Source organism: Poecilia reticulata, chromosome 18 (genome assembly GCF_904066995.2).
Source record: "Poecilia reticulata chromosome 18, P_reticulata-male-v2, whole genome shotgun sequence".
In the NCBI taxonomy this organism is placed as follows: Eukaryota; Metazoa; Chordata; class Actinopteri; order Cyprinodontiformes; family Poeciliidae; genus Poecilia; species Poecilia reticulata.
Window position 1 is genome coordinate 1278355 of NC_088847.1, and position 21105 is coordinate 1299459.

The following is a 21105-nucleotide window of genomic DNA, read 5'->3' on the forward strand; positions in this document are numbered from 1 at the left end:
TCACCCACTTGCCCCAAAGTAGATGTGTTTTACTTTGACACTGTGTCAGTCATTACATTCCTGTCTAATTGCTGTGGTCAAACAGTTGGAGACGCAGTCACAGGCCATCACTAGAGGTCTGCAAGGCCCAATTAACTTAAACGTTTTCTTAAATTTGTGTACATCCTTCACTTTCTGTCAAATCAGATGTCAAATCAGATCTGGTGTGTCTAGGTTTTTAAATCAATTGTTCATAAAAACAGCTTGCACTTCTCCAATGTCACACACAGTCAACTACTGAATAGGCTCCTTTGTTGAGAAATGTTGTGCTCTTTACATATTACGAGATCTCATAGTATGTTTAAAAAGCTTATAGGTATTCCTACTCACTGAAAGTTCTCTATTGCTTTGCTGGCTTGGTTGTCATGAACGTAAGCAACAAGGTTTGCTGCAATGTCCATTTGGCTGAAGGTGGAGATGATCACTCCTGGATGTTTGATGTACTCTATGTGCCCGTGAGCAGGTGGGTTGGTGATAACATATAGAAGCTCCTCTGGCTTGTCTGTACCATCTGTGGCTAGCAGAACATCAGTGGTGAGAACGACACGCTCACCACGGCTGACATTTACTGGTTTCACAAAGATGGCAATGTTTTCTGAAATCACAAGCATAAAAAATATTAGTTGTAATTACAAGCATGTCTGTGTACAAAATGTAGTCCTATTAATCATACCTACTGTGGTTCCACAAAAACTCAACACAAGATATTGCTACCATTCATTGGCTGCCATTCACCATTCATTGCTACCATTCATTTCCTATGAGGTGGCAATCACACTCTGCCAGTCAAGCAATTAGCGTTATTCGTGCATGTGAAATTTCAAGCTCGTATACATTGACATGCACATGTGGGTCAGCTACCGAAAACAAGAAAGTTGCAAAATGTTAAATCTTTGTTGCCGTCTGTGCCTTCTCTATTGTGTCCCAATGCGTTAGGTTTCACCCCAGATGGAGGAAACCTTTGCCAGTTGATTTTCTATAAATGTATTAAAATTGTGTGTAATGGGATATTGAAGCTCCATTTGTTGCTTACTTTAGAGTCAACCTACATCCCTGCTTGTCTAATGCAGTAAAATTGATGTGCAGGATCAGGCCATATAGAGCATATAGAGCAAAAGACCCTACTGCTGTGTAGTGTTCCCTGTTTTAGGGCATATGGCATGGTAAGTATTGGCAAACCTATCTTGAGGACCAACTCCCCAACTGGCCCTGTCCTTTTCCATAGAGCACTGACTGGGGCTTTGAACTCCCCAGAGATCACTGCCAAAGAAAAGCCCCAGCTTCGACCACCCTTAACATAGGTTTATAATTTATGCATTTAAAGCCGACAGCGCGCGGACTAGTCACACAGCTGGCGCCTCTGCGCTTTGCCTCGCGCGCTGCCACCTCCTTTCACTCAAACTGGACACAGGCTGACATGTATGGATGTTTACATCAACTTACTGTGAGGAATTATGATAAACTCTAGCAGGGGCGGATCTAGACAAAATGTTTATGGTGTGGCAAGAGGGTGGCAGGGACTTTTTCAGGGGTGGCAGTTTTGTATATATATATATATATATATATATATATAAATAACATTGTTTTTAATATTTCATATTAAAAACAATACAAAATATTCTTTTTAACTTGCATTGTTTCAAAATGAGCTTCATGTAGCACCAAGGCTTAAATACAATTTCTTAATGTAGTATAGTTAATTATTTTCACGTCTTTCATACTCCTGCTAATTGATATGCATTACTGAAACGCATATCAATTGACATGCATTGTGTCCAGAAAACCATTTTATCCCAATACAGGACAAGGAGAAATCTGTCACAAAAATATTAGTAGCGCCATCATTTGTTATTCGATATATCTATTAAATACGACTTAAATAAAGATTAGAAAACTGATGTTTGATCAATTCTCCATGATATAAATCTATAAACAGTTTAGTTTCTGTTAATTCTGTCAAGATACAAGAAAGGGTGAATATCTCCTTATATCGGTCAATCGTTTTATTTTAAATATGCTGTAGGAGCCATAGTTTGACGACTGTTATAAATATCGCCATGTTTTGAGAACTCAGGGGATTAGCTCAGTTTTTGTCGCTTGTTTTTAGGAATTGCAGTGGCTGCCACAATAAAGGTACAATAAAGCTGTTAAACAGGTGAAGAACCAAACTAGACAGAACCACTTCTGATTGTTTGCCAAGCCAAACAACCAATAAAAGTTCCATCAAGACACTACTGAGGCACTAGGGTTATGTTTCTAGACACAGGCAAAAGAAGGTTCAATGTCCAAAATTATTGATTGTTCTTGGTAATTTATTTTCCTCTTAAACCAAACTATTGCAGACATCAAACTTTCATTTGTTCTCATGCTACCACTCTTAAAAACCATCTGCCCCAAACCCAAATGCCTGCTGGTCCTTCTCCAGGCCCCTGGACTTATCTATGTGGACTGACCCACATTACTTCCTGTCTAAATTTGGAAAATAAATAAGAAAATAATAAAACAAAAAAAATAAAATCAACAATTATCAACCTACAAATAAACTCTGTAAATAATACAAAAAATTGAAATTTAAGAATAAAGTAACAAAATTAAAATGGATAAAAAAATTAAGAAAAAATAGCTCCAACAACTTTTATTCTGCCTTTTCTCGCTCTGTGTGTCGGCTTTACGCGGACCCGTTGCCATGGCAACCGACAAACAGCAGCTCAACGAGCAGATCGAGCAGAGATTACCGATGAGGGGAATCAACACCAAAAAACAAACATTTCCCACACAAAAAAGTAGCAAAAACACTCAAACAGAACATTCAGTCTGTTACATTATGCTGTCAGGCTTAATGTCTATATTGTGATTATTAATACGTTTTCGCCTGAGCACAGCGGTGGTTGATTAGCTGATTTAAACAGCTGCTCTACTGATGACGTGGTGGGCGGGTTGACCTGTTTTAGTGCCAACGAAAGCAAAACACACCGAACTGCGCAGCACATGCTAAGGTTATCAAAGTCAGTAACAGGCTAACAGTTAGGCTAGTATAACTGACCCACTGTTCATTTGTTCAATGTTTTCTTTAAATTAAAACGTTTTCCTCACCTGTGAAATCTGAAGCCCTTATTACCATTATCTATGGTTGAATTAACTACTAAACATTGCGTCCGTTGTTCTAATTATTTGCGTGATTGTAGTATTTTCCTGACCACCGATATTCCTGACTCAATGGACAGAAATGGCGCATCATGTGACTTACGATAAATCACATAATGTCCAGTCCAGTAACATATACATCTATTAATGCTGCTGCCTCCTGCTTTGTCCTTCTCTCGAACTTCTCGCTACTCAGCAGTGGGTGTCAGATTACATTGTGTTGCATTCAATGTTGTCGGGGAAAAAAAGAGTTTCATGCGCTTAATGTCCGATTTGCCATAACTATTTATTGAATTCATTGTCGCTAGCTGGGGTGGCAACAGGGGTGGCAAGGCTCTCGTTTGGGGTGGCAACTGCCATCCTTGCCACCCCGCTAGATCCGCCCCTGAACTCTAGGTAAGAGTTTAAAACCCGCCGCGTTAGCTCTGGTTGCGCAGCTCTGTGAACCGCAGGAATAACTTGTAGCGAATTCAGAGGTGTGCGTTGTGGAGTGGTGAGAATTATCTTTGTGAACGAACAATTATATGCGGAGTTTACATCTCAACACGCTGCCCAGCATGTGGCTCTGTGTCTGTCTTCCCTGTAAAGTTTATGTCTGTGTTTGCGGTTGGCCGGAGCGTTTGTGGATAACGAGCAGCGATAACCTCATCATGCAGGTAAAAGCCCGGTGAGGAGCTTTCGCGCTCTCCTCAGAGTCACTCATCACGCTGATTTTATATAATTTTTTTAGTATTATTTTTCCGGTTACACGATGCATCAAACCATATCAAATGCGTTGTCTACTTAGAGTTAATGCGCGCGGCCGCACGGAGATCTGAGAAACTCGTCCCATAAACTCACCAAAATAAAACTGGGTTACAAATTGACACTCTTACCTCTATTTCTCTCTCCCTCTCTTTATTTTTCTATTTTTTAGAAAACCTGATTTTAGAATTTTTCTTAGCAGCAGAGTAGCTGCCACAGTCGTTCTTGTCTTATACTGACTTCAGCTGAACAGCGTCACCATCAAACGCTCCAAGCAGGAACCAACCATTTCATGCAGATCCAGGGTGGGTCAGTGCAAATATGGATTTGTGTGCAAAACAGCATTTATCACCCGCTATGGCCTCTATGAATAAACCAGGATGCCCTTTGGCCTATGTAACGCACCTGCTCCATTAAAGCTCCATGGCTTCAGAGAGCCATGGAGCTTGTTTTGCGAGGGTTTCAGTGGAAGATCCTCCTTATCTACTTGGATGACATTGTACTGGGTAGAGGTGTAGAACAAAACCTGCAACGTTTAGCTGATGTTTTTGAACGTCTCCATAACTACGGTCTAAAGCTGAAGCCAAAAAAATGTCAACTACTAAGAGACAAAGTGCTCTTTCTTGGACATGTGGTCAGCGGAGAGGGAATAAGTCCAAACCCAGAGCTGATTAAAGATGTACAGGAGTGGCAGCCTCCCAGTAACACACAGCAGCTGCAAGCTTTTCTAGGACTATGCAAATATTACCGAGAGTTTGTATCTGGCTTTGCAGAACTTGCTGCTCCTCTTAATGGTCTCCTGAAGAAAAAAGCTGAGTTCCAGTGGGGTGAGGCCCAGCAAAAAGCCTTCCTGCAACTTAAACAGGGACTGACGGTCGCACCAGTCCTAGCTTATCCAGCAGCTGATGGTGACTACATCCTGGACACTGATCCTTAGAGTTATAGCATTTGTGCAGTGTTGTCACAGGTCCAGTGGGGGGTGGAAAGAGTCATCTCATATGCAAGTAACCACCTCACTCCTACACAGCAGAGATATAGTGTGACCTGAAGAGAGCTGCTGGCAATTGTAAAATACACAAGACAGTTCTGCCACTTTCTCATGGGCAGAAAGTTTCTTAGAACAGACCATGGAAGTCTAGCTTGGCTCTTTAGCTTCAAACACCCTGAAGGCCAAGTGGCTCGATGGCTTGAAGAACTAAGTCAGTATGATTTTGACATTGAACACCACTCTGGTCTGGAACACTCAAATGCTGATGCACTGTCAAGACAGGCTACAGAAGGGTCAACAAACTCTGACTGCTATCAAGCAGTCAAGGATGTAATGGAGCTCCCCTGCAGAGGATTTCTTACTGTCAAAGACTGCACAAACAGTGGGCAAGATTTGAGCTTGGCTTCAGTTGATGATGTTGTCCCACTCGTCATAAGGCATGTGACAGTGGAAGAAGTTGGAAACGGCACACAGAAGCAGCACCAAGCTGAAGCTGAGACTCAAATCTCCCAAATAAATTGGATGCAAACTCTTAGCAGTCAGCAGCTTTCGGCAACACAGAAAGAGGACACTACTTTTCATTCTACATAGCCGGAAGGAAGCAGGGAGTCTTCCAACAAAGGATGAAGTTGTGTTCGAGAGTCCAGCAGTTAGAAAATACTGGCTCCTCTGGCCACAGATAGAACTCCATCAAAGGGTCCTATATTATCGCTGGCAGAATGTGGGTAGCTTAAAACCTTTCCTCCTGCTGTTGGTCCCTGCTTCATTGCAAATGGAGGTCATACAGGCCTGCCATAACCCACCACTTTCAGGACATCTAGGTGAAACAAAGACCCTCCAACGTCTCAGGCAGAGCTTCCATTGGTATGGCATGGGAAGTGACCTCCGCAAATACATCCAACAATACCTTCAGTGCAAAGGTCTGAAGTCAAGCAGCTCCTCAAAGAGAGTTAAGCTACAAAGTTACCAGGCAAGAGCACCTATGGACCGGTTGCACCTTGACTTTTTTGGCCCCTTTCCCATCTCAAGATCTGGAAACAAGTATATTCTTGTCATCATGGATCAGTTTACTAGGTTAATTGAGGCTTTCCCAGTTCCAGACCAAGGAGCAGAAACAACTTCCAGAATGTTAGTCAATAACTTTCTAGCTCATTTTGGAGCTCCGTATGGACCACGCCGCAACTTCGAAAGTATGTTTTTCAAAAGTATTTGTCAACTTTTTCAGATCTCCAAGACCAGAACCACTCCATGCCATCCTGCTTCAAACGGGCAAGTGGAACGATTTAACCGCACCCTTCTGCAGATGATCCGCTGCTATGTAGACCAAAATCAGAAGAACTGGGATGAGCATTTGCCTCTTCTAACAGCTGCATATCACAGTGCACAGAACTCCAGCACTGGATTCTCACCAAATATGCTCATGCTGAGGAGAGAAGTTCATCAGCCACAGGACCTCTGGCTTGGTCTTAGAGAATGAACATGGAGTGAAAAGAACCCTCTGGAGTATGCTCATGACCTTGAAAAGACTCTTGGCGAAGTCCATGACATGGCACGGCAGCATCTACGTGGAGCTCAGCTCAGACAGAAGAGGACCCATGACCTGCACGCCAAACAATACAGTTACAACATAGGGGACCTGGTCTATGTAAAAGACAACACAAAGAAGTTAGGCTTTAGTCCCAAGCTACAGCCCCCCTGGAAAGGCCCATGTATTATTAAAGCCCAGCTTGGACCTATACTATATGAGATCTTAATACAACGTGACAAAAAGGTCATGCACCATGATCAGTTGAAGCCTTACACAAGTGATGTCATACCAGCATGGGTCAGACAACAAAGACATGTGGTCCTTCCTCAGTGCCAAGATGTTCCATTACCCAAACACATGACTACTTCCCCTACACCAGCCCAAGATGAGCCTGGAAGTGACAGCGGAAGGAAAGCTCTGGTTGGGTCGCCGAAACTGCAAAAACTGAAATCTTAGTAAGATTAAATATTTTAAATTAAAGAGATTTTTCTTGTTTTCTTTCTGACAAGATAATTTTTCTCACCAAGAGGGGTTTATGTTAGAATATTTTTCTTATTTTAAGTGTTTTTGTACTTAATTATCTCAGTAAGATATAAAAGCTTGATATTAAGAAAATATTACTTATTATGAGTAAACATGTGTTAGAATCTAGAATATCAATATTTACCAATCAAACTTCAAGTCTAGAACTTATTTTAGTAAAATTTTCTTATTTCAAGCACAGAAAGAGAATTCACATACTTAATGAAATGTCTTCAGATAATTAAAACAGACTATGTCCAAATGGAATAATTTGTGTTATTGTCAATGAAAAAAAAACATGAATTTATACTCTTGTATAAGTTGGCAGAAAGTACTGAAAATTATCATATAACGGTTGACATTTAACACAACAATTTCAGAGACAATATCAGTTTATATATCAAGATAATTCTTGGCATGTTTCCATCTGCTATGGACCTTAATCTGATCTTCTTGATGCAACATGTGGGACCTCTTACTGACGTGTCATGAAATTTCTATTGATGTGTGATTCGAAATGGCTGGTTTTCCACACAATGAGATTAGAATTGACAACATTGATTAGCTCAATGTCATGATAAATATTTTACCTTTTGGTTTATATTTCAAATTCTTACTTTATAAGTTACTAATATTAGTTTGAACACTATTTTATTCATCATGTTTGTAACCCCTTTTATGACATCATACAATCCAAATGGGAAAGCGCCCAAAATTTCAGTGAGATGGTATTAATGTTCGATACAACAGATTTTTTTTACGATCCAATACCGAGTAAAATGTAAGCTGGTATTGGCAATGCAGATCCCATACTTTGTGCAAAGACAATTAATTTGTTTCTTAATTAAATAAAAAATAAATGTAATCCATATCTTGGCTTCATAAAAAGAACACAATGTACTCTGACGCACTCATTTTATACTCAGAAGTACATTGAGAACAATGTCGTTTACTATAAGCTATTTTAATTCAGCAGAAATATACAAAATATGTGAAAATGGAGTTGCAAACTAAAAAAAAAGAAAATTAGTAAAGTAATAACCCTACTAAATACATCCTTGTTTAATTATTAAAACTACTGTAAAATGACAGCTGAAATAGCTCCTTAATCCGTGTATGGTTCGTTCTTTGGTTTTGTCGTTTCAAAATAAAATTCCAAAAACAAAACAAGCATGTGTTTTTTTTTTTTTTTTTTTCCCCCGTTTTTAAAACAAAATTAGAAAAACGGCAATTGCAAAAATGAAAAAGAAAATGAGCTGTCAATTTCGATTTTCATTATTTCATTTTTTAGCAAGCGGTCTGACCCGGAAGTTCTCTCTGTGCGGCTTATACAGGGACCGTATCACACACATTATGCAGGCTGCAGGGACACAAGCTTGTTCGTTTCAGGCTATTTACTGTAGTATTTTCTGCCACCTGCAAGTCAGTTTAAGTAAAGCTCCTGTGAGAAACAAATAATACCGGACATCTGGTCACCGAGAAAATGGTTAGCCTGAGTTGTTAAGTTTTTTATTTTGAAAGGCCAGAGCACCGGGGAGTGGCTTTCTACTGCAGCCATACCCGTCTTGTCTCTGGACCAGCAAGATGGCTTCCATTGCACTACGCCTCCAGCAGCGACAAACAGAGGTAAGTACACTATTAATTTGTCACAAAAAGTTGTTTCAAGATGTTTTTAGGCTAGAAAGTAGCCCTGACAGCTTAATTTACGCACTTAGTTATGTGCAGTTTGAAATATACTCCGGAGTTTTCGGAGCAGCGTAGCTCCGCTAACGGGGCCAGGCGGCTCCAGGCTCAGCGGGCAGGTGGAGTGTGTTTACCCCGCTAACCAAGGTCTGATCTCGGAAAGTCACCTTGTCTATTCTGCTGCTTGATATCTGATCGTAGCGTCTGTCGAGGAATCTGGTATGGGTATGTGAGATCTGTCCAGGTATACGCAGAAAAATGGAATAAAGGCCCGAGAAATAACAGTATACCGAATAATGATCAAATGATGATTATAAGTGATAAGTGATTATAAAGTGACAATACACAGGCCAATGAAGAAGTGTCTGTAATGTATGATCAAAACACGTATTCTGTACTTCTGACTAAGTAAATGTTATAATAATGTATACTCTGTACTCCTAATCAGTTGATGTTCTGTACTTATAATCAAGTGAATGATAATGGTTTACATTATGAAAGGCTAAAGATTGTACCTTTGAGTTAACCAACAAATAACATGATTATATAAAGTTAACATGTATTATTAAAAATCATAAGAATACTTCTCACTGAGCAAAAGGCTAGGGACAGAAGGGTGAGTCATCAAATGGGGAAGGAAAGCAAGGGTGCGGCAGAATTGGAAACAGATGGTCTCAACGGAAAAGGGAACTGCCCCGATGAAGCGAGGAGGTAGGGATGAGTCATTGGAAACTTGAGAAAGAGCCCGGTGCTTTCCACCGGCAGCCCTGCCTTGCATGATCTCAAACAATGACATAATGCGATGGGCGGGTTCCATGGAAACACAGTGCATAAATACCGATGTACGGGACAGAACGAGGGTTCTTCGTTCGCAGCGCAGAAAGGGAGTCAGCAGAGGAAGCTGCCTAAAGATCAGCGGAGGATTACACCGAGGGACCAAGGGAAACTACTCCACGACTTCACGCTGCCTAAAAGGGACGAGTTCCACCAGCCAACACCCCTGGTTCCAGATCCGACCGAATCCTCTGCCTCTACTCAACGCTCTCAACCCCGGTGCAGCTGACTTGGAAAAGAGACGGAGGTCTTTTAAAGACAAAGAATCTGCACGTTCAAGGAAAGCGTGAGCCTTCTCTCCGCTTCTCTTCAGTAAAGAGGACTTTGCTCCGGCTGGACAAAGACTCTGACCAAGGACACCGAAAGATTACAGCTGCCGAGATCAAGAATCATCGGGTATGAGTTGACCTGCTTCCCCCAAAGCCTCGCTCAGTGAATTTAGTAAAACAGGTTAGGAATGAGAACAAGGAAAGGAGGTGATTAATCCGGGTTGATTTCATTATATTTTTGCTTCTTTTATAACTCTTGGAAATTAATTTGTTGTTGTATGCCCCTGCTAAAGCTTGCTTAATAAAATTATAATTCTAAAAATTCTAATGAGAATTGTGAACAGTGAGTTTAATTGTGTCAGTCTTGATTATTGTTGGTTCTCCTAAATATAGTAAAGTTAACATACATGATGCTAGAGACAGGGTGGCTTTGTGTTTTCCTCTGGTGAGTGTTAGAATAATGACCTTGGGACTTAAGTCTAAGTCACTAAATTTAATCTAGCCGTTAACAAGTGCCGTTATTTTAGGAGAGGAGCTACCGTTAACAGGAGTGGTTGTAGGGGTTATGTCGCTGTGAGGGCTACTCAGCGGATTGCCCCTCAACTGTAAAAGGTCATAACTTCTGGACCGAAGGTAGTCAGAGCTAGACGAGTCCTTTCCGACCCCAGTTTAAACAGATTATTCTCCACAAACTATCGCTAGGGTAAGACCCGAGTTTCTGGGGGTTTTCCGGACCTGTTAGACAGAGAACTGGGCAGTAGTGAGTCCAAGAAGTTGTGAGGAGTGGGCGGGACTTACTATTGGGTAGTAACAGACACGTCTCAAAGTGTGACATGAAGAGTTTAATGTTTTTGCATATATACTATTTGATACGTGTGTCAAAATATAATATTCCTCTCTGGAGAGTTCGATACGTCTGAAGATGTTAGTATCTTCTAAACATTGACATTATCCAATACTAGTTACTAATATTCCCTTCCTCTGATCTTTTTGTAGTTTGTAAATTCATATTATTTGTGTGTGTGAAAATATTCTTCTCTTCGATTGGTTTCTTATGTGCAGTGTGAATTTTTTTAATATTTCAGTGATTCTTGAGAATATGGACAAAACAGGTCCTATGGATAAAGCACAAAATTTGAATAAAATATACACAACATATATTTTTTTCAAATATCTGACTAAACTAACCTGGGTCATGTGAGCACAACAATGTATATTTTCAGGTATTTGCTGAATATTTTTTTATTTTAAACATTGTATGATGCCTGTAAAAGCCCTTGTTCTGGAGCAGAACTCAATACATTATGATAGATTAAAACAATTAAAGAAATACAAAAATTATATATTACGACAATTAAGTACACATATTCATATAAATAATTATAAAAGTATCAATAAATTGAATTAAAAATAATTTTTATATATTTTCCAACTCCATTGAAATTTGCCCCTAGTTTTCGTCAACACCATCAGAAATGAAAAGAATGTAAAATAAAATCAGGCATTATTGGGGGGCACCAGAACTTCTGAGGTTTCTAGTTAGCTCTGGTTAGCTTATGTTATTCTTTATTTTTTTTCTTCTTTTTATTCCTAAGTTTTTTGTCACAACCATGATGTGTCAACACCATAACTGACAATTTACAAAACTTTGATGAAATTTTGTGAAATAAATGCTTAATTTTAGTTTACTGTAAAGATTTCATGGACCTGATGACCTGATATGGCCTCCTTCAGAATAACATCATATAAATTGAGATAGTTTGGCTTTTTGTCAACTCCATCAGAGTTTTTGTGACTCTCAGTGAAATTGTTGTCAAATCTCACTTAAATGTGCAAGTAATTCATTTTAATGTATATTCCATAAATTGCATTACTTCACATGTATCAAGTTTTTTTTTACTCACTAGTTTGTCATCACCTTCAGTTCTGTGTCAACTCCATCATGCAGTGTCAAGTCCGTGAGATGGACTTGTTTTTTGTTTTAAATAATATTTATTTTGTTTTTTGAGAAGCATTTGTCTGTAAAATGAGTAAAAATATCACTAATAGGGTCATTAAAAATTATTTTTTATTTATTTTTGTCAGATAGTGATGACAGCGTTCTAGGTCAGGTCGATTAAAAATGTAATTAAAAAAAAAAAGTTGCAACTGGGAGCCTGCTCCTTAGCATCTTTACATTTCCAAAACATTATTTGTCATATTTGCATACATCAGGTTGAGAAATAACAAAAACAATAATGGGAAAATTAAAACCCATTTTGTCCCTATTCAAGAATCACTGATTTATTTTTTATTGTTTCATACAGGCGGCTCTTAGGAGGAGAGGCCTCAGCTCCAGGTTTGGATGCAGCTTCCCAGAATCTCCCAGTGATCCTCTTCCTCCTCCTGACATCGTCTTCCTCACTGTCTCCTCATCTTTTATATACATAAATTATAGGAATTTTTTTTCATGATTCCCCAAACATTGGCTGAATATCTGCTTGTATGTTATTGTAATAAATAAATTTTTATGAAAATGTTTTGTCTCTGTTTATTTTGTAAGATTTGAGTTTAAAGCTCTGATTACATAAAGGTTGATACAAATTAAATATTTTTTTCTTTTAATGTTTCTTGCTTATAAATCCAGTGCTAAGAAATAATGAAAAGTATAAACTCAAAAGTTGTTCATTATGTTTAGTCAGTTGAGTCTAATAAGTTATAATAAATAGGACACATTGTAGGGACTATGTCTCTCACCTGGCCTAGGAACACCTTTGGATTCCCCCGGAGGAGCTGGAAGAAGTGACTGGGGAGAGGGAAGTCTGGGCCTCGATTCTGAAGCTGCTGACCCCACGACCCAACCCCGGATAAGTGGAAGAAAATGGATGGATGGATAAATAGTCTCATTAAGGGGACAGGTTTTCATTTCTAATTGGACAGTCTTACATCACTTATAAAAATGTGAAAAGATATTGTGAGGTGTTAAACCACAGAAGAGGATAAGGGGCCTATATCATTTTTCTAACACCTATTGATGTATAAGATTTTTTTTTTTTAGATTGAAGTCTGAATTCTGAGATTAAAGACAGAATGATTACTTTTTTTTCTTTCCCAAATCTTCCGTAGGCAAACATTTATTTAGTTAAGCTTTTAATAATCTGGCAAATTATTTCAAATATTTCCTTCTGGTATATATTTCCAGGTATTAACCTGAAATAGATACTATCTATCTTTTAGTATATTGTATATAAAAGTTTTTGTATATACAATATATTGTATATTTATTTTGGATAAATATACAATATTTATTCAGGATATTGTATATTTTGGATAACCTTTTTTGCATGCTTGTTCATGACATACCGGATTATAATTAGTATGTTAATGCTATTCAGAAAGGAAAAATTTAAACAAGGGTTTGAATGACTTGCAGAATGTTATAGCCGCGGTTTGAACGTCTTTTAAAACCAGAGCAGATTAAAGGTTGATTAAAAAAATTGGACGGACTAGCCCTTTAGATATTTACAGAATGAGAAGCTGCATTTAGAAGCCATTAGCTTCATATACAAAACAAAGTCGGAGTTAAAGGCTAATCTGTGTGAAAGTATGATCAAATTAATTACATGCCGCTTAAAGTGTGCGGGACAGAGCATAATGTCCTCATGGAGCGCTGAGTCGTAGTAACAGCGTCCGCCATCTTCTATGTGGCAGAAGGGCGATCGGAGCTCCTTAAGTCCTGTGCTGTGTTTCAACCGTTTTACGAAACAAACTGGATTCGTTAGGATTACCTTCCCCAGGTAAAGATGAAAGATCAGAATTACTTGACTTTGCAGCCAGAAATTCGCTTCTAAACAACCGGAAAATATTTCCTATGTAGCTAAATTGCCCCGAAATAACTGCTGATTGTTAGCATAGCAGCTAAAGTTTTCATACTGTTTTCTAATGAGAGCTGATGAGAAACCGCTGTTAGAGGAGAAGTTAACTAAAAACCAGAGGATTTAGTGAGTAAAGGTCAGTCAGGATCAGAGCTGGAGCTGCTGGTCTTCAGTCTGTTTCCAGCTCAGCTTCTCCATGTCGGTATTTAGCTATAAAGATGCTACTAGTCAGAGCCCAACATGCTGAAAATGTCTTTTTATGAATGTGAAGGAAACATTTATGTATTTTCTATTACACTTTTGGATAATTTCTCTTTTATTCTTGGCTTTAGCCTGTGAACCAGGACGTCTCAGAAGCCTGTGACCATTGTTCCCAGTATAATAAATAAATATTTTATTCTTTCACTTTGTGTGTATTTTTAAATATCTCAATCTGAAGTATTGGTGTATTAATGTAGCTTTTGTAATAAAAATAATTTACTCTGTTAGAATTATTTTCACTCTTTGCTGTCAATAGCAGAGTTGAAATACTGTAATAAATATTTATTCTCTGGAAAAAAGTAAGAAAAATATGTAGTTTAATTTTTGACAATGACTGAATTATTAATCAAGTCATTTCTCAATAACGTATAAAAAATAAATACAGGAAAATTATTTGTTTCTTGTTTTTAAATGTTAAATGTACATTAAATTATGGAATTATGTCAATATATTATTTAATAAAACACTATAACAGACACTATGATGTGTCTGTTCATCATAGTGTGATGAACAGACACACTATAAAAGTGTGTCTGTTCATCAATTCAATATAAAAATTATCAGAATCATTTATATCAAATAAAACATTGTGCTCTTTATTCAGAAATGCCCCAAAACAATTAAATAATCACATAAAAAGTTAGAAACTCTGTCTTTAGTAATTTATTTGATTGCCAAATATGTTAATGTGTGTGAGAAAATGTGTCAATGGCAGGTATTAACTTAAAATACTTTGTAGAACGGCACATTATAAAGTTCGATCCATTCACTTGTATTAGCTTACTGGCACATATTCCACATTCAATATGGCGGACGCTGTTACGTATCGCAGCAACGGGCCGACCCGCTCCATGAGGCATCTATGTATTAATGTCTATGTGTGATACGGCCCCTGTGTAAGCCGGACAGAGAGAACTTCCGAGTCAGACCGATTGTCAACAATGAAATAATGAAAGGCTAAATTGACAGCTCGTTTTCTTCTTTTCTTTTTGCAATTGCCGTTTTTCCTAATTTCGTTTTAAAAACGAAAAAACAAAACGGTAGGGGGCGCTGGCGGACATTTTTACAAAAGGGGGGCGCTGGGATGCCTTTGGGGGGCGTTTGGTTGAGGGTAAACTTTACACCTTAAATCCACAACAATACCAGTTTAGACTTTGAGCAACTTGGTAAAACTGTATGTGTAACATTAAATCATGCTTGGCTACAACTGTATCGATGGCAGCTCTTCTTCTATTCAGTGTTTGTAGCTTCATGGTCCAGCTCCTCTCCGCATCAGTTCAGCGTTACACCGGCTGATGACGTTGCTGTGATTCACTTTGCCTGGTATTTTTGTACATATGTTTTGGCAGTTCTGTGATCATGTCAAAGCATGATCATTATATTAATAAGTGTTTTATTGTCCGTTTGAAAGCTGCATGCTTCCATGGAAGGACAACAGAAAATCGCTCTTATAAACATGTAATTACTAAAATCACGATACCCTCACTTTGTATCCCTCTGAAAAATGAACCCATTTAAATAAAGAAATCCCTCCATGGGTGATACCTCGATAGAGAGCGTTCATTTTATAGCGTTAACACGGTGCTGCAAGTGGTCCGACATGAAACGGGTTTGATGGAACAACGGTACCACAGCACTTTTAAATTTCAATAATCAGAATACTGAAATTGTTTCCGTTGTTTTAAAAGGTTTATGTCAGTCTGCCTTTTCCCCATCGATATGTTTCCTGACCGCCCTGCACCTTAGGGAGTTAAAAAAAAAAAAAAAAAAATCGATACGCAGATTGCGCAAAATTCTGAAACATGAGAAGCGGCAAAATGGAGCGACGAACTAGATGTGAATTATGGCATAAAAACAGAGAAACCGACGCTGAACAGTGAAAAATCAACAAATGATATGAAACGCATGACTATTAGGAGGCGCAGCAGGTGATGAGTGAAAATTACTGAGCGTCAATAAACGATAAAATAAATCTAGCAACAGTAAAGAAACTAAAGTGGACATAGCAATAAACCGAGAGAGGATAACACTAATCAAATGAAACTAAATGGAAATGAATGAAGAACAAAATGCAAGAATAAACTAAGAAACTAAAGTAAATACGGAGGAATAAACTGGTATGGCAAGACCTTTCGAGCAATAATTAATACAGAGGACAGTATGGCAAGAATAAACAGACATCATTTCCAGATAAAAGGTAAAATAATATTGTTGAAGTGCCATGGGCAGGGGCGCAACTACCCATTATTCAGGTGGATGCGAAAACATAAATCGGCGCCCCCCACGAAGGAGCGTAGAAACATACGCTCGCCCCCCATACCCCCCCCTCCCCCAAACCCTCTCCTCCAGACGCCGATACGTTTAGGGCAAAACTCGCTACATTTACCCAGTGCCGTGTGCGTGAGGTGAAGGAGCGTAAGGCGCGCTGATTCAAAACATCTACAATAATGATAGTAACATTAATAATAAAATAATTGTCAGTGCAAAGTAGCCTACAAATTTTTTGGTGGGGGGCGGTGAGGGACCTGGATAAAGGCTAGGGGGGCGCTGGCCCGAAAAAGGTTGAGAAACACTGATCTACAAGAAACTTTGGGAATTGCAAGTGACGCCGTCCTTCACGTTCTTGAGGTAAGAAATTTATCATACTGATTCATCATTACACTGATTAGTCCCTAAAACGTGGTTTGTTTTGTGATTGTTTTTCTGTCTGTGCTCCAATTAGCAGATGACCCAACAACTTCAATCAAACAAGACCACTTTTCAGTTCTGTGGTGAGCGTGAAACCAACTTTCTACTGGCCATTGGAACCATGCCTGCCCTGTTCTTCTGAAAGGAGGACTGATAGTGTGATGTACATCACAGCTACTACGCCTTTCAGCATCCGTGTGTGTGGCCACTCCTCTCTGTGCTGCTGGTGTGGATGTGTAAAGTTAGTCTACATAGGCGTTAGAGCACAAACCATCCAGCTGTACTCCTGTTCGGTTATCTTCTTGAGAATGCCGTCCGTAACTGAGGCAAGACTTCACATATAAAAGGCTATGGCTAATTGGAAGAAGTTTATTGCGGAGTAAGCTCCTATTGTTGACATCTAATCCCAAGATTTTTTTTGCTTTGGACAATTTGGTTTGCTCATTTTTCATTTTTCTGTCATTTTACAGGATTGTTTCAGAATCAGATGCCCATCCAGACTTTAAATTCTGACCAGCAGTCATGTTTTTTTGTGTTTATGTGAAACTTAAAAGTAATAAAGATGTTAAAAGTAATTGAACTTATGTCTTCATTTGAGCAAGCCAATAACATCTCGTTCCAGTATTCACAGGATCAATTTTTGGATTTTTGCCTTAGCATAAGAACCTTAAGTAAAGCTATGACGAAAAAAAAAAAAAAAAAAAAAAAAAAATATATATATATATATATATATATATATATATATATATATAATAAATTCTATGCAACAATAAAAATAAACTAGTTTTAGGCATATATATGCTGATTTCAAGAAATTCAGTGTCAAGTAAAATTTTCTTTACTTGAGATTATTTTTCTTAAAATTAGATAATATATCTTTACTCGTATAAGTAAAATTGGCTTGTTTTAAGTAAGAATACACTAATTTTAAGATATTTGTAGGTTCATCTTGGTTAGATATTTTTCCTTGTTTTAGAAAGTCTTGACAAGATAAATTTTCTTGTTCTGTTGGCAGATAATTTTTCTTATTTTAAGAAAATTATACCCTATTTTGTACTTTTTTTTCTTGTTTTTGAAAGGGGACTTTTTGCAGTCTAAGGCAAAAAGGCAAGCGTCAGGTTGCAGGCTGTGCAACATCGGCAGCAAGATGAACTACATATCTCTCAATCTGAAGAAGACCAAACAAGGAACCCATGTTCAAAAGACTCATATGGGTCAAGAAATATGGGCCCCTGCCCGCTATCAAAATGACTGGACTGAATAATTATCCCTCATTAAGAGATGAGTTATGGTAAAATTCCAAGCAGGGTGTTGAAAGTTAAAAAATAACAACAAAAAAAACTGTTTGCTCCAGTAACCTTAAAGTTTGCACTAGTAATGTTGCAAGTGTGCATTTGGCTGTAAAACTTAGCCATGCCATAGTAGTTCGATGTTCTTTGAAAGGACGGGTAGTGTAGTACTTGTATGCATCTGCCTATGCCTGCATTATTTCTCATACTGGCTAGGCCGATCTGAGTTAGTGTGTTACTATGCATTTACCTCGTTAACGGAACTCTACATGCAGCGGTTGTGTGTTCCGGGGGGAATGTTTTTTTGTGTTAGTTCTTGATGCTCACTGCTGGTGTGGATGTGTAAAGTTAGTCTACATAGGCGTTAGAGCACAAACCATCCAGCTGTACTCCTGTTCGGTTATCTTCATTAAAGGAAGATTAACACTATTCCCTTCTGGAGTGGTTATTATCCCGCACCTTTACAATCCATCCATGGCCACAGTTAACAATATTGCCTGTGAATGACGTCAAGCTTTGCGTTGCGCTCCAGAAAACTGCAAACATTGAGACTAATATGAACAGCGCAATAAACGTGAAAACAACCACGAATGAACGTGTCCATAAAGTTGTGCATCTAAATGCTATTATTAATATTAAGATAAGTGTCACAAACCTGTGCAGTGGGACATCTAAGTTGTGGAGCGGCTGGAGGAGCGATGTGAGCTGCGCTCTGACACAAAATGCAGGTCCCTAATGCACAACCTGGGGCATTAGGGGTGACTGGGAAGGGGTTTTTTTTGTGTGTACTGTTGTAACCATGAAATAATCTCCCCTTCAGTTCAACCTTATAAGTGGAGACACATTGTTGATGTTATCATTATAAAATAACTTACAATTAAGTATTGGCAAAGATCGATATAATTTTTACAGGTGGCGGAGTGTTGTTGCTAGCAGATGCTGAAAGTAACTAAAAGTTACTTTAAATGTAACTTAGTTACTTTCCAAATCAAGTAATCAGTAATCTAAGTTACTTTTTCAAGTAGTAATCAGTAATCCGATTAAAGTTACTTTTTCAAAGTAACTATGTCATCACTGCTTGTTAATGTAGTCAAAAAAATCTGCTTAAGAGTATAAGCCATCACATAAGTTATTAGTATTCCAATGTATTATATATGCATTTTTTTAAACTGAAATTGTCTAAAATACCATGTTAAATAAAATAGGGAAAAAAAGAATCAAAATGCAGACAGTGTTTCACAAGGGGGCCAAAATGGGGAGCCCCGCCTCCTCACTCCTCAGACAGAGTTTGGGGAAGAAGACGGCGGTCGTTCCTTCATTCACTGAAGCTATTCATGTTTACAGGTTAGTAGTGAAGCTGGTGAAAACTGTCCCCCCTAAAATGTAAAGTGACAAATTAATTCGGTACTGATTTCGCAATCACATGCTTAGATGTGTTTAAACGTAAAAAAAAAAGAGTGATTTCTGTAATAATCACAGTTAGCGAGATTTTACCTGTAACGACCGTTTTAGAGATGGCTACGTGTATCTATAAGCTGCGTTCCACTCCCCAATCCAACTTTATTAAGGTTACGGTGGTATCCTGACGTGTTGTGGTCTGTTGTTATCTTTTAAAAGGAAGAGTGCTTAATATGTAGGAGTGTTAAGGTTACTCCCAGCTACATGTCATCAGTTCTTATCACAGTTTAAATATTTATTATAGATGTTACAATTTTCCTTACTATGTAATCGATTCCACTGTACAGTCATAACTGTATGACTGACTGATTCAGTCATACAGTTATTCAAAGCTTATGAGAGCTTAAAGTCCATGTTAAATTATATAACCAATAACATGATTAATTCTTTCAGAATTATTACAATTCAAAGAAATTAGTACCCTTAAAATTTCGCTGCACTTGAGAAATTGGTGTTCTTTTTATGTAAATCTGTGAGATTTAAATTTATTGTTGACTTGTTTTGAGTTCACCCTTTGATGCCGTCACAGCTGGTGGGAGCTGATGCTGTTCACTGAAGTGGAAGCCATATTGTTGTTTTAGTACAACAAAAGGACATTTGGACATGATTGCACAAAGGAATTCATTGTATGATTTCATGATTTCGAGAATTTGTAATTAAAGAGACAGTTTGGGGAAGAAGACAGCAGTCGTTCCTTCATTCACTGAAGCTATTCATGTTTAAAGGCTTTCAACTCAGAAGAAAGGAGAAGCGGAGACATCAATAAACATCATTTGTTACAATTGTTTCGACCCAGCTGAGACATGTAACACTCAACAAATCTCCCTATTCTGGGTCCTGATGCACGCAAGTAGGAAGAATAACAACAACTATGACGGACTATATGAGGATTAAGTTGTTAATATGCTGCTCTGGTCGGACAACAACTTCAAATGTGTAAGCTATGCTCCATCGTTAGCCTCCACGTTTACTTCCGCAAACACTGAGCACTTCTTCCTTTTATGGCGACTGGCAAAACACTGGCACTATTTCGCCCTCTACTGCACATACGGGATACTTTCAGGTCGTTGCCCATTCACACTGGAGAACACATACTGATCGCATATGTTTGGCAGTGTGAACGGCCCCAGCAAAAAAAAAAAAATCAGATTTGACAAAAAAATCAGAATTGGGTCACTTCAGGCTGCAGTGTCAATGCAGCCTAAGTGTTACAAGTTCTGAGAACAAAGACATGAAGTTCTGCTTTCAAAATGAAAATGTAAGCAAAAGTGTTAAAAGTTTTCAGAAGAAAAGACACGAAATGCTGTTTTCAGACTGAAAATGTGCTCTTGGATTATGGCAGGAAAATTCCCCCATAGGTTTACTGCATCACAGAATCTTTCCAGTTCATTCATGACTGTGACCATTTGATGAGTTAATATTACTCTGGTCTGCATAGCTCTTCTGCCTGTCCAGTTGAATATTCTAATTATCATCACATTTCCTTCTAGAATGACTTCTTAAACACTATTGTAGTTGCGATGCTCATGTATACTGGCAGGAATATCAATAGAAACAAATTTCATCTCAACCCATGTCAAGAATGTAAAAATAAATTCCATCACCTTTCTCCAGCTCTTTGACAAAAATCTGAAAGTGCTGTGGTGGTGATTGATTCTTTCCATCCATCAGGTGGAAAACAAAGAAGTCCTGTGTTCTAATAGCATGATGACCAGTGTGTTTGTAACGTAGCAGGTTCATGTCCACCATGTCCTGGGTACATCTCCTCCCAGCTGTCAGTGTCACCCACTTATTCGCTTCCTAA

General features: G+C 38.4%; 1 protein-coding gene across 7 annotated transcripts in view; it reads right to left on the bottom strand.

The window, feature by feature from the left end:
* frem1a (Fras1 related extracellular matrix 1a) overlaps positions 1–21105 on the bottom strand; it is a 206831-nt gene that overhangs the window by 79411 nt on the left and 106315 nt on the right. For all 7 annotated transcript variants that reach the window (XM_081599272.1, XM_017310424.2, XM_017310426.2 and 4 more), the window contains 2 exons: positions 20906–21101; positions 370–634 (listed from right to left, as the gene is read on the bottom strand). In XM_081599272.1, the coding sequence (XP_081455398.1) occupies positions 370–634; positions 20906–21101 (461 nt within the window). The remainder of the gene's footprint in view (positions 1–369; positions 635–20905; positions 21102–21105) is intronic.